Source organism: Dipodomys spectabilis, unplaced genomic scaffold, assembly GCF_019054845.1.
Source record: "Dipodomys spectabilis isolate Male_0828 unplaced genomic scaffold, ASM1905484v1 ptg000423l, whole genome shotgun sequence".
In the NCBI taxonomy this organism is placed as follows: domain Eukaryota; kingdom Metazoa; phylum Chordata; class Mammalia; order Rodentia; family Heteromyidae; genus Dipodomys; species Dipodomys spectabilis.
Window position 1 is genome coordinate 58,186 of NW_024871100.1, and position 13,436 is coordinate 71,621.

Here is a 13,436-nt window from a genome sequence, read left to right on the forward strand (position 1 = left end):
AAGTAGTACAGCACTACCCTTGAGCAAAAGAGCTCTGAGACAACGCCCAGGCCCTGAATTCAAGCCCCAGGACCAGCCCAAAAAGAAAGAAAGAAGATAAATAAATAAACAAAAGTTCATGGATTCTTACCAAATTAATTTTTATGAACTTAAAGAAATGGAACCATTACACTACTAGCTCATTAAAAGCACAGTACCTAGAAATCCTAATCTCTGGTCCTTTTTCTTTCCCTCCCTCTCCTTGTCTATTCATCCCATTGGTTGTGCTTATAATTGAACTCAGGGCCTACTAGCTATAATCCTAGCTACGCAGGAAGTTCAGTACCACTGAGTTCTACCCCAAACTCTTGTCATTCTATGCAGACAATCTTTTCGCTTCTATCTTTATAACTAAATACTATTCTAACACAGAGTGAGCAGTAATGTTGGAGGAATGAATGGTAACCCAGAGGTACATAGTCAGGAAAAAATCCTTATAGAATACCTTCAGAAATGAATTATACAACTTGTGGGTAGATGGGAGGGAAAAATTAGGAGAGAACAAGGGAAGGGTTGACATGCAAAAAGAAATGTATTCTTTATCTGACTTATGTTGCTGCAACCCCTCTATACATCCCTTTTATAACATTATTTTTTTTTTGGTCAGACATGCGGCCTGAACTCTGGGCCTGGGTACTGTCCCTCAGCTCTTCAGCTCAAGACTAGCACTCTACCACTGGAGCCACAGTGCCACTTCCGGCTTTTTCTGCTTATGTGGTGCTAAGGAATCGAACCCGGGGTCTCATGTATGCAAGGCAAGCGCTCTACCACTGAGCCACCTTCTCAGCCCACAATAAAAAATATTAAAAAGAGAATACCTTCAGTATTCATGACTATATACCACCTAATAGAGATTGAGCAAAGTCATGGTATATATTTAAGGGAAGTTATTTACTGGTATGTTTAGCCAAATGGACAATTCTTGGGTTTTCTTACTTGTAAATGCCTCGTGACATATTTTCAATGTATTTAGCTTTGTCTTGTACTCCACAGTGGTAATGGTAGGTTTTAACACAGGCTTTTATTTCACATCCAATAGTAGCACCAGGCTGACTGCAAAGTGTACATTTCTGTTTAAAAGAAAGAGAAAACAATCATAAGCAGTATTTACAAGTTTAGGCAATTTTATGTACTTCAGTAATAAACTTAGTCAAACATCCCAGTTTACAAACAGCAGCCATTTTCTTTTGAAAAAGTATAGCAATGAACCTACTATTATATAGCACATAATTAAAACTGTACTAACCATGAAAGACCTGATATCTCAATATATAGATAAGATACTCCTTGTTAATGCCAACCACAAAAACTACATTGCATTTCAGAGATTTTATTTTTATTTTTTTGGCAGTCATGGGGCTTGAACTCAGGGCCTGGGTGCTGTCCCTAAGCTCTTTCACTCAAGGCTAGCACCCTACCACTTTGAGCCACAGCACCACTCTTGTTTTTCTGGTGGTTAATTAGAGGTTAAGAGTCTCACAGACTTTCCTGCCAGGCTGGCTTTGAACTGTGACCCTCAGATCTCCACTTCCTGTGTAACTAGGATTACAGACATGAGCCCTCAACCACCAGCCCCCAGTTGATTTGATGTCGTTTCCTCCCAGAGCTCATTTCCTCTGATTGAGGGAAAGAATGAGAAAATAGGAAAGCAATATTCTCAGAAGAGGGAAAATTAGGCAAAAGGGCAGAGGGATACTAAAAGAGCCAAAACCTGTTCCACAATTTTCAGTTTGGCCTAAATCATCCTCACCTAAAGAATATTCTGAGAGGGTTGGGAAGGTGGTAGAGTGCTTGCTTAGCATGCATGAAGCCCTGGGTTTGATTCCTCAGTGCACAGAAACACAAAAAGCTGAAAGTGGTGCTATGACTCAAGTAGTAGAGTGCCAGCTTGAACAAGAAAGCTCAGGAACAGTTCCCAGGCCCTAAGTTCAAGCCCCAAGACTGGCCAAAAAATAAAAATAAAAAAGAAAGAAAGAATGTTCTGAGAAGCTAGGTGTCAGCAGCTTAGGCCTGTAATCCTAGCCATTCAGGAGACTAAGATCTGAGGATCAAGATTCAAAGCCAGCCAGGGCAAGGAAGTCTGTAAGACTCTTATCACCAATTAACCACCAAAAAAGACAGAAGTGGAGCTGTGGCTCAAGGGGTAGAGTGTTAGCTTTGAGCAAAAAAGAAAAAAAAAACCCTCAGGGATAACAATCAAACCATAAGTTCAAGCCCCAGGACTGACACCAAAAAAATATTCTGAGATAAAAAGTGACTGCCAGGCGCTGGTGGCTCACGCCTGTAATCCTAGCTACTCAGGAGGCTAAGATCTGAGAATCACGGTTCAAAGCCAGCCTAGGCAGGAAAGTCCGTGAGACTCATCTCCAATAAACCACCAGAAAACTGGAAGTGGTGCTGTGGCTCAAGTGGTAGAGCGCTCGCCTTGAGCTGAAGAGCTGAGGGACAGAACCCAGGCCCAAAGTTCAAGCCCCACGACCGACAGAAAAAAAAAATGTGACTGCTCAAAATGTAAGATTTTAATGCCCAGTGAGTTCACAAAACAATGAGTTAAGCAGATTTTTTTTTTATTATAGAACCTTTTATAGCTTTTCCTCTAGGAAGGGGTGCATAATAAAGAATTTTCAATTTTAGAGCTCTAGATGTTCTTTTATTTTGGAGTGGTGGGCAGTCTATTGGTGGGCCACTTTTTTTTTTGTAGGTTGTCGGGGCTGAACTCTGGGCCTGGGCACTGTCCCTCAGCTCTTCAGCTCAAGGCTAGCACCCTACCACTTGAGCCACAGCACTACTTCCAGCTTTTTTCTCCTTATGTGGTGCTGAAGAATTGAACCCAGGGTCTCATGTATGTTGAGGCAAGCACTCTACCACTGAGTCAACTTCCCAGCCCTGGTGGACTACTTTTAACATACAGAGAGAGACATGTTAAGTTAGCAGTTACTTAACTTTCAACGAAGAGGAACAGTAAGTTGACCAAGAGAACTATTTTCCCTCTCACTATTTGAATTTTTTTAAAATATGATATGACATTGTTACATGATGAGATAAAATGATTTCCCTGTTTTAGTCTAGAAGTTCTGTTCTTGAATGTATATGCTAATATTGGGGCTTGAACCCTGAGCCTTGTACTTTCCCTTAGCCTTTTTTTGCTCAAGGCTAGCATGCAATCATTTGAGCCACAGCTCTAGTTCCTGCTTGTGGATGATTAATTGGAGTTTCATGGATTCTTCTGTTCGGGGTAGCTTTGAACCTCAATCCTCAGATCTCAGTGTCCTGAGCAGCTAGGATTACAGGTCTGAGTCATCAGTATCAGGCTAGGTTCTCTTTTTTTTTTTTTTTTTTAGCACTTTCATTTTCAAAGTAAGTAAAGTATCAAACTAAATTAGATCTAAATGGAACCAATGACAATTTTAACATCTTCAAATAGGAAGTTTCACAAACAAAGGGTCGGTCATTGCTGGTACAGTCAGATAATAATCCTAAGTGTCTGAAATCATGACATAAAAGATGGAAGGGAACTTTAGAGTGGGAGGATCAGACTCACAGTCTGAATGCAAACATCAGCCTTAGCGACCTCTCTGATAAGACTAAGTACAAGTCCTGTCCTTCCAGTGAACTATTCTTATCTCCCCCAAAATTAAAACTGAAACGAATCAAACTTTTGCTTGTAATTCCCACTTTAAATGGAAATAGGGAGGATAGAGAAGTGAAGTGGTATTACCAAAAATGCAAAAAAAAAGTAGAGCCTTCAAAAAACATCCACACACATACAAAAACACAAAACAAAGACACAGAGGAGGGCACTGTTGGCTCAGGCCTGTAATCCTAGCTACTCAAGAGGCTGAGTTCTGAGGATCAGGGTTCAAAGCCAGGCCAGACTCATATCTACAATTAATCACTAAAAAGGTGGAAGGAAAGGCTCTAGCTCAAGTTGTAGAATACTAGCATTGAGCAAAAGAAACTCAGGGACAGCACCCAGGCCCTGAGTTCAAGAGTCAGGATTGGTATACACACACACATACACACAGACAAGGAAGAGGGACTGCCCTATACTACTTAAAGGATATAGAACCAAATGTAACATGAGATTCTCTTTTGGAATCCAATTCACATAAATCTACTTTATAGAGCAGTTTTGAGATAATTGGGGAAATGAATATGAACTGGAGGTGGGAGCTGTATGGTACTAAGAAATTAACTGTTATAGCTAAATTGTAATGACATTGCTATTGGGTAAGAAATTATTCAATTAAGAAATGCATACTGGCCAGGTGCTGGTGGCTCATGCCTGTAATCCTAGCTATTCAGGAGGCTGAGATCTGAGCATCTGGGTTCAATGTCAGCCAGGGCTTAAAGTCCTTGAGACTCTTACCTCCAATTAGCTAGTTGGAGATTAACCACAAGAAAACTGGAAGTGGAGTTGTGGCTCAAAGTGGTATAGTGGTAGCCTTGAGCAGAAGAGCTCAGGGACAGTGAGTGCCCAGGCCCTTAGTTAAACCTCACCATCAGAAAAAAAGCAAAAACAGGGGCTGGGAAGGTGGCTCAGTGGTAGAGCGCTTGCCTTGCATGCATGAGACCCTGGGTTCGATTCCTCAGCACCACATAAGCAAAAAGCCGGAAGTGGTGCTGTGGCTCAAGTGGTAGAGTGCTAGCCTTGAGCTGAAGAGCTGAGGGGCAGCGCCCAGGCCCAGAGTTCAGGCCCCACGACTGGACCCCCCCCCCAAAAAAAAAAAGAAAAAAAGAAAAAACAAAAACAAAAAACTTCAAGCAACAAGAATCCAAGGCATAAATGAAGTGAGCCAAAACTTCTTGATATCTGATGAATCAAAGTGATATAGATACACATAATGTTACTGATCTTTTTAATTTTGATATGTCCGAACATTTTCACAATAAAAATTGTAAATTCTTCCTAGAGATAAGTGCTGTCTTAAAGACTGCATTCCATTTTCATAAAGCTTAAAGGAGTAACTGATCAATATTGATGCCAATATTTCTCAAAACTACTTATTAATAATTCAGCAAATTTAAAAACATGAGACTAAAGTCTAGGCACAGTGGCTCACACCATACGTAGGCAAAAAGCCAGCCTAGGCAAAAAGTTACTGAGATTCTATATCAACAAACAAGTTTGGCCTGTGGTACATACCTGTAATTCCAGCATGGTAAGGAGGAGTGTAGTTAGGAAGGTGTAGTTAGGAGGATCAAGGTCCCAGGCTGAACCCAGACAAAAAAGTAAAACTCTATCCAGACAATTAATAAAGCAAACTAGGCTGGGGTCTGGCTCATGTTCTAGAACACTAGCAAGCACAAGGCTCTTAACTTTAATACTGTCAAATAAATAAGCGTAAATAATTTAAAACCTGAAAATGAAGTAAATTTTATAAGGGAAAATTTAAGGATATGATAAAAAAACATTACAACAGACATAAACATTTATGTTGACTTCAAATAGAAGACCTTAAAAATTTACAGAGCACTGGTGGCTCATGCCTTAATCCTAGCTACTCAGAAAGCTGACATCTGAGGATTGCAATTGAAAGCCAGCTCAGAGAAAAAGTTCATGAGACTCTGATATCCAATTAAGTACCAAAAAAGCTGGAAGTGGGGCTGTGGCTCAAATGCTAGCCTTGAGCAAATAAAGCTCAGAGATAGCACCTGGGCCCTGAGTTCAAGTGCCACAGCCAGCACACGCATGAAAAGTTTTCCTTTTATTGAAAAAGAATTAACATTGGAGAGGTTCTCAAGTGTTATTAGGTTCATGAAATTTTTTATTAAACAAGCTTATGTATTTAAACTTAATAAGGTTTGTCACAGTTGTAATCTCATTTATTTCATTAAAGTGCTCACAAATATCCTGAACTATAAACCTTCCCCATATAATTCTCTTAAGAAATGAAGTTACAGAGAATGAGGAGTGAGCTTTAGTATCACCAGCAGCCTTTATTACATTATAAATAAGTAATATAATAGTAGTAATAACATATGGACTACTTCATATTAAATTTCTTGATGGCTGGACAAATTTGACATACGTTCTAGATTTAAAACAGAGACTCAAGAAGAGTAATGTGCTACAACACAAATATAAAAAAAATCACAGACCATTCTTTTTCCTCGCTTTATCTCCTGGAGTACTGTTTTAATATCAAAGTCTCCAAATTCTGCTCTTGAGGTGGTGGTCAGCTGCACAGTGCCAGAGGAGAACAACTAGAAGAAAAATATAGGAACATTATCATTCATAGTCCTTAGGAGAGAGAGATGAAATCATACATCAAATGTGTTATATTACTTTAATTTCCACAGGAAAGGCTGACCTTTTTTCCCTCAATAATCAAGTACCAACACAAATATTTTAATATATGTATCTGATTACAATATGATTCATAATAAGGACATTGAAAAAATTCTAAGATCGACAGTAGTATCTGTTAAAAATATCCTGTTTTATACAATGAAGGTTTCAACACCATCATGCTGAGTGTCTCAACTGTTTTACATTCCCACAAATTTATTAAATCTACTACTTTTTTGTCAGTCCTGGATAGCATTCTACCACTTAAGCTACAGTGCCACTCCCAACTTTTTCTGAGTAGTTTTTTTGGAAATAAGAGTCTCATGGGCTTTCTTGCCCAGGCTGGCTTTGAACCACAATCCTCAGATCTTAGCCTCCGGTGTAGCTAGGCCTCTAATTTTAGCATCCCGCTAAAACCACTTTTTTTTTGTCCATCCTAGGAACTTGAACTCAGGGCCTGTGCACCGTCCTTCCGTGAGCTCTTTTGCTCAAGGCTAGCACTCTACCACTTTGAGCTACAGCACCACTTCCAGTTTTCTGATGGTTAATTACAGATAAGTCTCAAGGCCTTTCCTTTTCTCAGAAGGCTGAGGTCTGAAGATAACGGTTCAAAACCAGCCCAGGCAGGAAAGACCATGAGACTCCTACCTCCAATAAACCACCAGAAAACTGGAAGTGGTGCTGTAGCTCAAGTGGTAGAGTGCTCGCCTTGAGCTGAAGAGATGAGGGGCAGCATCCAAGCCCAGAGTTCAAGCCCCACGGCCGACAAAGAAAAAAGGGCTGGGAAGGTGGCTCAGTGGTAGAGTGCTTGCCTTGCATGCATGAGGCCCTGGGTTCGATTCCTCAGCACCACATAAGAAAAAAGAAAAAATCCCAAAGTGGTGCTGTGGCTCAAGTGGTAGAGTGCTAGTCTTGAGCTGAAGAGCTGAGGGACAGACAGTGCCCAGGCCCAGAGTTCAGGCCCCACAACCAGACCCCCTCCAAAAAAAAGAAAAAGAAAAAAATCCCAGGTAAATCTGTTATGTAATCTAGTCAAGGCCTTTTTATAGGGCTGGGCGCTGGTGGCTCACACCTATAATACTAGTTACTCAGGAATCTGAGATCTGGGTTCAAAGCCAGTCCAAAGAAGAAAGTTCACTTATCTCCAATTAGCCTACCAAAAAGACAAAAGTGGAAGCTGTGGCTCAAATAGCAGACAGCCTTGAGCAAGAAAAGATAAAGGGACATGCCTAAGTCCTGAGTTCAAGCCCCAGGCCCAACACACACACACACACACACACACACACACACACACACACACACACACACACACACACACACACACACACACACACACACACACACACACACACACACACACACACACACACACACACACACACACACACACACACACACACACCTAGCACAAATGAGATGATTAATTTAATATAATTTAAGTTAAAAAACATTTGTGCATTCTGAAAATCAGGCCTGGATCTACAGAAACAAAAATAAAAAACATATCTGTATCTTATTTTTGTATTACAGGAATTTAGGAGGATATTAGGGAAGCTAGGCTCATAAATAAATAACTGTAATACAGTGCTCTAATTACAGCAATAGTAATTGATTTATTAGGGTATACTAGAGGTCTTAAAATATCTTCTTTGTATGTGCAGGTCCTAGGGCTTGAACTCAGGGACTGGGTGCTATTCTTCAGGTAGTACTGTGGCTCAAGTAGAGTGCTAGCCTTGAGCTGAAGAGCTCAGGGAAAGCGGCCAGGCCCAGAGTTCAAGCCCCACAACTATCTAAAATAAAAAAAAAAAAAAAATCCCCATATTTTTTGTGTGTGCATGTCATAGGGTTTTAATTCAGGGCCTGGGTGCTATTCTTCAGCTTTTTTTCTCTCTACCACTTTCACCACAGCTCTCCTTCTAACTTTTTTGGTGCTTAATTAGAGATAAAGTCTCTTGAACTTCCTGCCTGGGGTGGCTTGGAACCACCATCCTCAGATCTCAGCCTCCTGAGTAGCTAGGATTATAGGCGTGAGCCACCAGTGCCTGGCTCTTACAACATCTTTATAGACACTTATGAAGATAAAATTTTTATAGTTGTAAATTAACTAGAATTATAGTTATACTTTCCAATACAAACTATATGATGTAGAATGTATCATCATGTTAATTATTATAATATAGTACTTATATCAATATATTGCATATTGTGTTATAATAAATTATGGTCCTATTATAATTATTATTATTATAAGCTAATTAAAGATCCTTTGCAATATCTTAACTATAATTAGTATTACTTGAAAACCTACAAAAATATAAATGCTGTCCTTTGAACGTCTCTAGTTTATTAAGATTTGAGACTCTAGAATATTGCTATTCATGAGTAAAGCATTAATGCCGAAGGAGAGCTACTGTACTTGATTACTAGCTGAGTGGTTTTCAGAAACAGGCTTAAAAGCACATGAAAAGAACCATACTTACCATGCACTTATAATGTGCAGCTGCCTTCTTGGCATTAAATATATGCAATTTTCCTCTGGCTTCATTTTCTTCCTCCCCTACATGACAAAAGCCACATTTAGGCCTAGTGTCACTAGGACTGCTTCTGTGGGGAGACCTGTCTCTCTGTAAATGCCAAAGGGAAAAAAAATGATTAAATTGCTGAGTACTTCAAGCTTTTTAACATCTCAAATGGTAAGCCTTACCTATAGACACAGTTTAAATGAAATATTCAAATTTCAACAAAAAGTAAAAATCGACCCTCTTTCTACTTACATAGGAGCTACTTTCCATTTCGTCTGTTCCATGGGAAGATGTGGACCTGGTATCTTCTGACACGCCTTTAAAATTAGTTTTTCTTGGTCTTCCTTTACGACTTTTCTTTTTACTTTTTGGGGATGAAGGCTCCAGTTCATGTTCATTAAAACTTTCATCTAAATCAGCTGTTTAAAAAAATGAATAAAAGCTTTATAGAGACCAATCTTAAAATGAGATCATGGTTCCTTAGGACAGAGGTTTTCCTTAGGACAAAATTGTCCATACAAGGGAGGAGCCAAAGCCAGGTGCTGGTGGCTCACACCTGTAACCCTAGCTGTTCAGGAGGCTGAGATCTGAGGATCACAGTTCAAAGTCAGCCCGTGCAGGAAAGTCTGTGAGACTCTTATCTCCAATAAACTACCAGAAAACCGAAGTGGCACTGTGGCTCAAGTGGTAGAGTGCTCACCTTGAGCTGAAGAGCTGAGGGACAATGCCCAGGCCCAGAGTTCAAGCCCCAGGACTGGCATGCAGGCATGCTGCACACACACACACACACACACACAAACACACACACACATACACACACATCTCAATATCATTAGGAAAAAAAATGTTTATACCCTTTGGGTAACAGAGGGAGTCAAAATGATCAAAGTATATTATGTGCATTTGTCACAATGAAAGCCACTACTTTGTACAATTAATCTCTGCTAGGAAAAAAATAAAATTAATATTCTAGTGAAAATGAATATTCTAGGTAGTGATTTCAGTTATAAGACTTGATTCCTAAGTAGCTGAAAATGCCCATGAAAACATTAATATAAAGCTAATCACAAGGACCCGTGCTTATATTTTCCATGACTGCAACCTATTACTTTTATCTCCCCAAGTCAAAATTATAAAAATGTTGTAACACTTAAAAATTGCCTTTTCTAATTATAAAAGATCTAGCTGCATAAAAGCAAAAATCCTCCTTCTGCCTCCTACTTGCACCTGCTGTGCAGTCCCAGCTGGCCTGTGGCCAGCCTCATCTTCATCACACCGCCTAGCTGCCCTCCGTATGAAGTAACCACTGCTAACTGCTTCTTGTCAGCCTCACAGATTCAATGCTGTAGTTTGAGTCTTGGCTTTGCCACATACACAACGGCCTTAGATCTGAGACCTACCTCAGGAGGTCCTTGAGTAAATGACTTGAGTTAAGCAGATCAAGTACTTAGAACAGTATTTGCTTATAAAACATTCACGGGGTTTGGGGGTTGAGGGGTGGGGGGGTAGTTATGGAGGTGGGAGGGAAGGGATGGTAGGGGAAAAACAGAAGGAGGCAACAATGCTTGATAGGAAATGTATTCATTACCTTGCACTCTTATTCAATATAATGCTTGAAAAATTAGAAAGAACAATAAACAAGGGAAAAATAATGTGAGTGCAAATACAAAAAAAAAACCATTCTCAACAAACATCAACAATTGCTTTCTCTAGGTAAGTTTGTGTGCGTGCGTGCGTGCGTGCGTGCGTGCGTGCGTGCGTGCGTGCGTGTGTGTGTGTGTGTGTGTATCCATCCTGGGTCTCAAACTCAGGGCCTATAAACTGCCCCTTAGCATTTTTGTTCGAGGCTAGTGCTTACCACTTGAGTCACAGCTCCACTTCTGGGTTTTCCTAGGTGCCATCACTGCACTTTTTCTTTTTTATTATTATTAATTTATGAGGTGATGTACAGAGGGATTACAATTACATGAGTCAGGTAATGAGCACATTTCCTTTTGTACAGTGTCTTCTGTTCCCTCATTCTCTCCTAGTCCCTCCCTCCCATCTCCACCCACGAGTTGTATAGTTCATGCTCATCAGTGTCCAGTGAGCTCCAGTACTACACCTTTTCACCCTTTTTCCCTGGAGTTCTGTATTCTCCCTCCACCCACCTGAAGATATACATGTGAATACACCCTATATACAGTAAAGAAGACAGAATCATCAAAAACTAAAAACTAAAGAGGTCTCTTATTATCATATCTTGGAGTTCATTTCAGTATGTATATTATTTTATAGAAATATGAAGAGACACTTAGGCATTGTGCCTTTGTGATTCTCTCCTACGAGTATCCTCTTTTGGTCTCACTGTGTGTGAGTATCTAGAATCTTGTATAATTTATCATATCCCAGTGTATTTTAGGTCTAAATCAGACAAAATATGTGCCATTTGTCTCTCTGAGCTTGGCTTACCTTACCCAGATTTATTTTAGTTCCATCCATTTCCCTGCAAATGACATTATTTTATTCTTTCTAATTGTCCCTACACTTTTTCAAGGTTAGCACTCTACCACTTGAGCCATAGATCCACTTCCAGGGTTTTCGTGACTAATCGGAGGTAAGTATCTCCTGCTCAGGCTGGCTTTGAACTAAGATCCTTGGATCTCAGCCTCTTCCTTCTGGTATTTTGCTGGTCAACTGGAGAAAATAATTTCATTAAGGTCCTTCTCATGTCGCTTCAAACCACAATGCTTAGATCCCAGCCTTCTGGGATGCTAAGATTACAAGCATGAGCCACCAGTGCCCAGCGTAAAGATATTTAAGGATTTGGTGTGTATATAACAAATGGGATTCTAAGCATACAATTCAGCATGATGCCTTTTCTAATCCATGAAACCTTCCAAGTCCATTTTTACAAATACTTTCTTCTGTGTGAGAGCTAATCCTAATCCACTACATCTAACTAGGCCCTTTAATACAAATGTAAGTTTTTCTCATTTTTTTAATGTTACAAATGTTGTAATGAACTTTCTCCATTCAGCTTTGCTTACTAATACGTTATTTTAACAGCTTTCCTGTGTAAATGTCTGTGTGTGTGTGCGCGCGTGCACGCGCATGCACAGGTGCATACAACAGGTGTGTTTTAGAAATACAGGAAGAGCCAACATTTGAGCTTTTGGGGTTTACTATACCAGATTGCTATGCAGTTTTTGTTGATGTTTTGTTTTTTGTCAGTCATGGTGCCTGGCTCTGGGGCTGGACGCTGTCCCTGAGCTCTTCAGCTGAAGGTTAGTGCTCTACCACCTGAGCCACAGAGCCACTTACAGCCTTTTCTGCTTATGTGGTGCTGAGGAATCGAACTCAGGGCCTCATACATGCAAGGCAAGCACTGTTACCACTGAGCCACCTTCCCAGCCACTGCTATGCAGTTTGTTTTTTTTTTTTGGTCGGTCGTGGGGCTTGAACTCTGGGCCTGGGCGCTGTCCCTCAGCTCTTCAGCTCAAGACGAGCGCTCTACCACTTGAGCTATAGCACCACTTCCGGTTTTCTGGTGGTTTATTGGAGATAGGAGTCTCATGGTCTCTCCTGCCTGGGCTGGCTTTGAATCGCGATCCTCAGATCTCAGCCTCCTGAGTAGCTAGGATTACAGGCGTGAACCACCAGCGCCCGGCTCTGCTATGCAGTTTTTATGCAGTATTTGAGACTTATCTGACCCTCAGAACAACCTCATAAAGTGGTATTAATCATCTTCCCAATCCCCAGCCCTATTTTAAAGATAAGGAAATTCAGGAAAATTAAGTAATTTGGGCCAAGGACAGGAAGCTACAGAGTGGGGCAAATTTTTATCAATGAGTAACTACAAGTATGCTTTTAAAATGGGAATACTCACTGTCACAGAATTGCATATGCCCTTGGAAGTTAGAGAATAGACAGTTATACATATGTTTACATTTACACTGAACTGCTCTGGACCTATACATAAGAAATTGATAGCAATGTTCGCTTTCAGTAAAGGAATTTGGAAATTGAGATACAACGGTGAGAGTGGAAGAAAAGCCTACTTAAGGTGAATGTAGGTTTTACTGGTGGTCTTTACTGTTACAGTACAGTTGCAATTTCTAAAAATATAAGTAGGGGACAAAACAAGGTCCCGTTCCTGGTCTTTTAAAAACACAACTCTCGCCAGGCACTGGTGGCTCACGCCTGCAATCGTAGAGACTCAGAAGGCTAAGATCTGAAGATCACTGCTCAAAGCCAGCCCGGGCAGGAAAGTTCACAAGATTCTCATCTCCAATAAATTACTAAAAACACCAGAAATGAAGCTATGGCTCAAGTGGTAAAGTACTAGCCTTGAGCAAAAGAAACTCAGGGATGGTATCCGGGCCTTGAGTTCAAGCTACAGGACTGGCAAAAAAAAAAAAAAAAGGAGAAAACTCTCAGATGTTTTTTTCAGTTTCACTTTGTCTCTGATTTGGTCACAATGGGGCAAGAGGAGCCACTAATTCGCCTCCAAGTACTACAAAGTTGTTTCTGTTCCTTAAATGACTATTTTTTTTTGTCTGTTATGGGGCTTGAACTCCAGGCCTGGGCACTGTCACTGAGTT

At 40.4% G+C, this 13,436-nt stretch overlaps 1 protein-coding gene across 2 annotated transcripts in view; it reads right to left on the bottom strand.

Moving 5' to 3' along the window:
* The window catches only part of Phf6 (PHD finger protein 6), a 62,760-nt gene that overhangs the window by 9,454 nt on the left and 39,870 nt on the right, over positions 1-13,436 (bottom strand). For both annotated transcript variants that reach the window (XM_042668238.1, XM_042668239.1), the window contains exons 6-9: positions 9,106-9,272; positions 8,812-8,955; positions 6,142-6,246; positions 976-1,109 (exon numbers count right to left, since the gene is read on the bottom strand). In XM_042668238.1, coding sequence (XP_042524172.1) covers positions 976-1,109; positions 6,142-6,246; positions 8,812-8,955; positions 9,106-9,272 — 550 coding nt within the window. The remainder of the gene's footprint in view (positions 1-975; positions 1,110-6,141; positions 6,247-8,811; positions 8,956-9,105; positions 9,273-13,436) is intronic.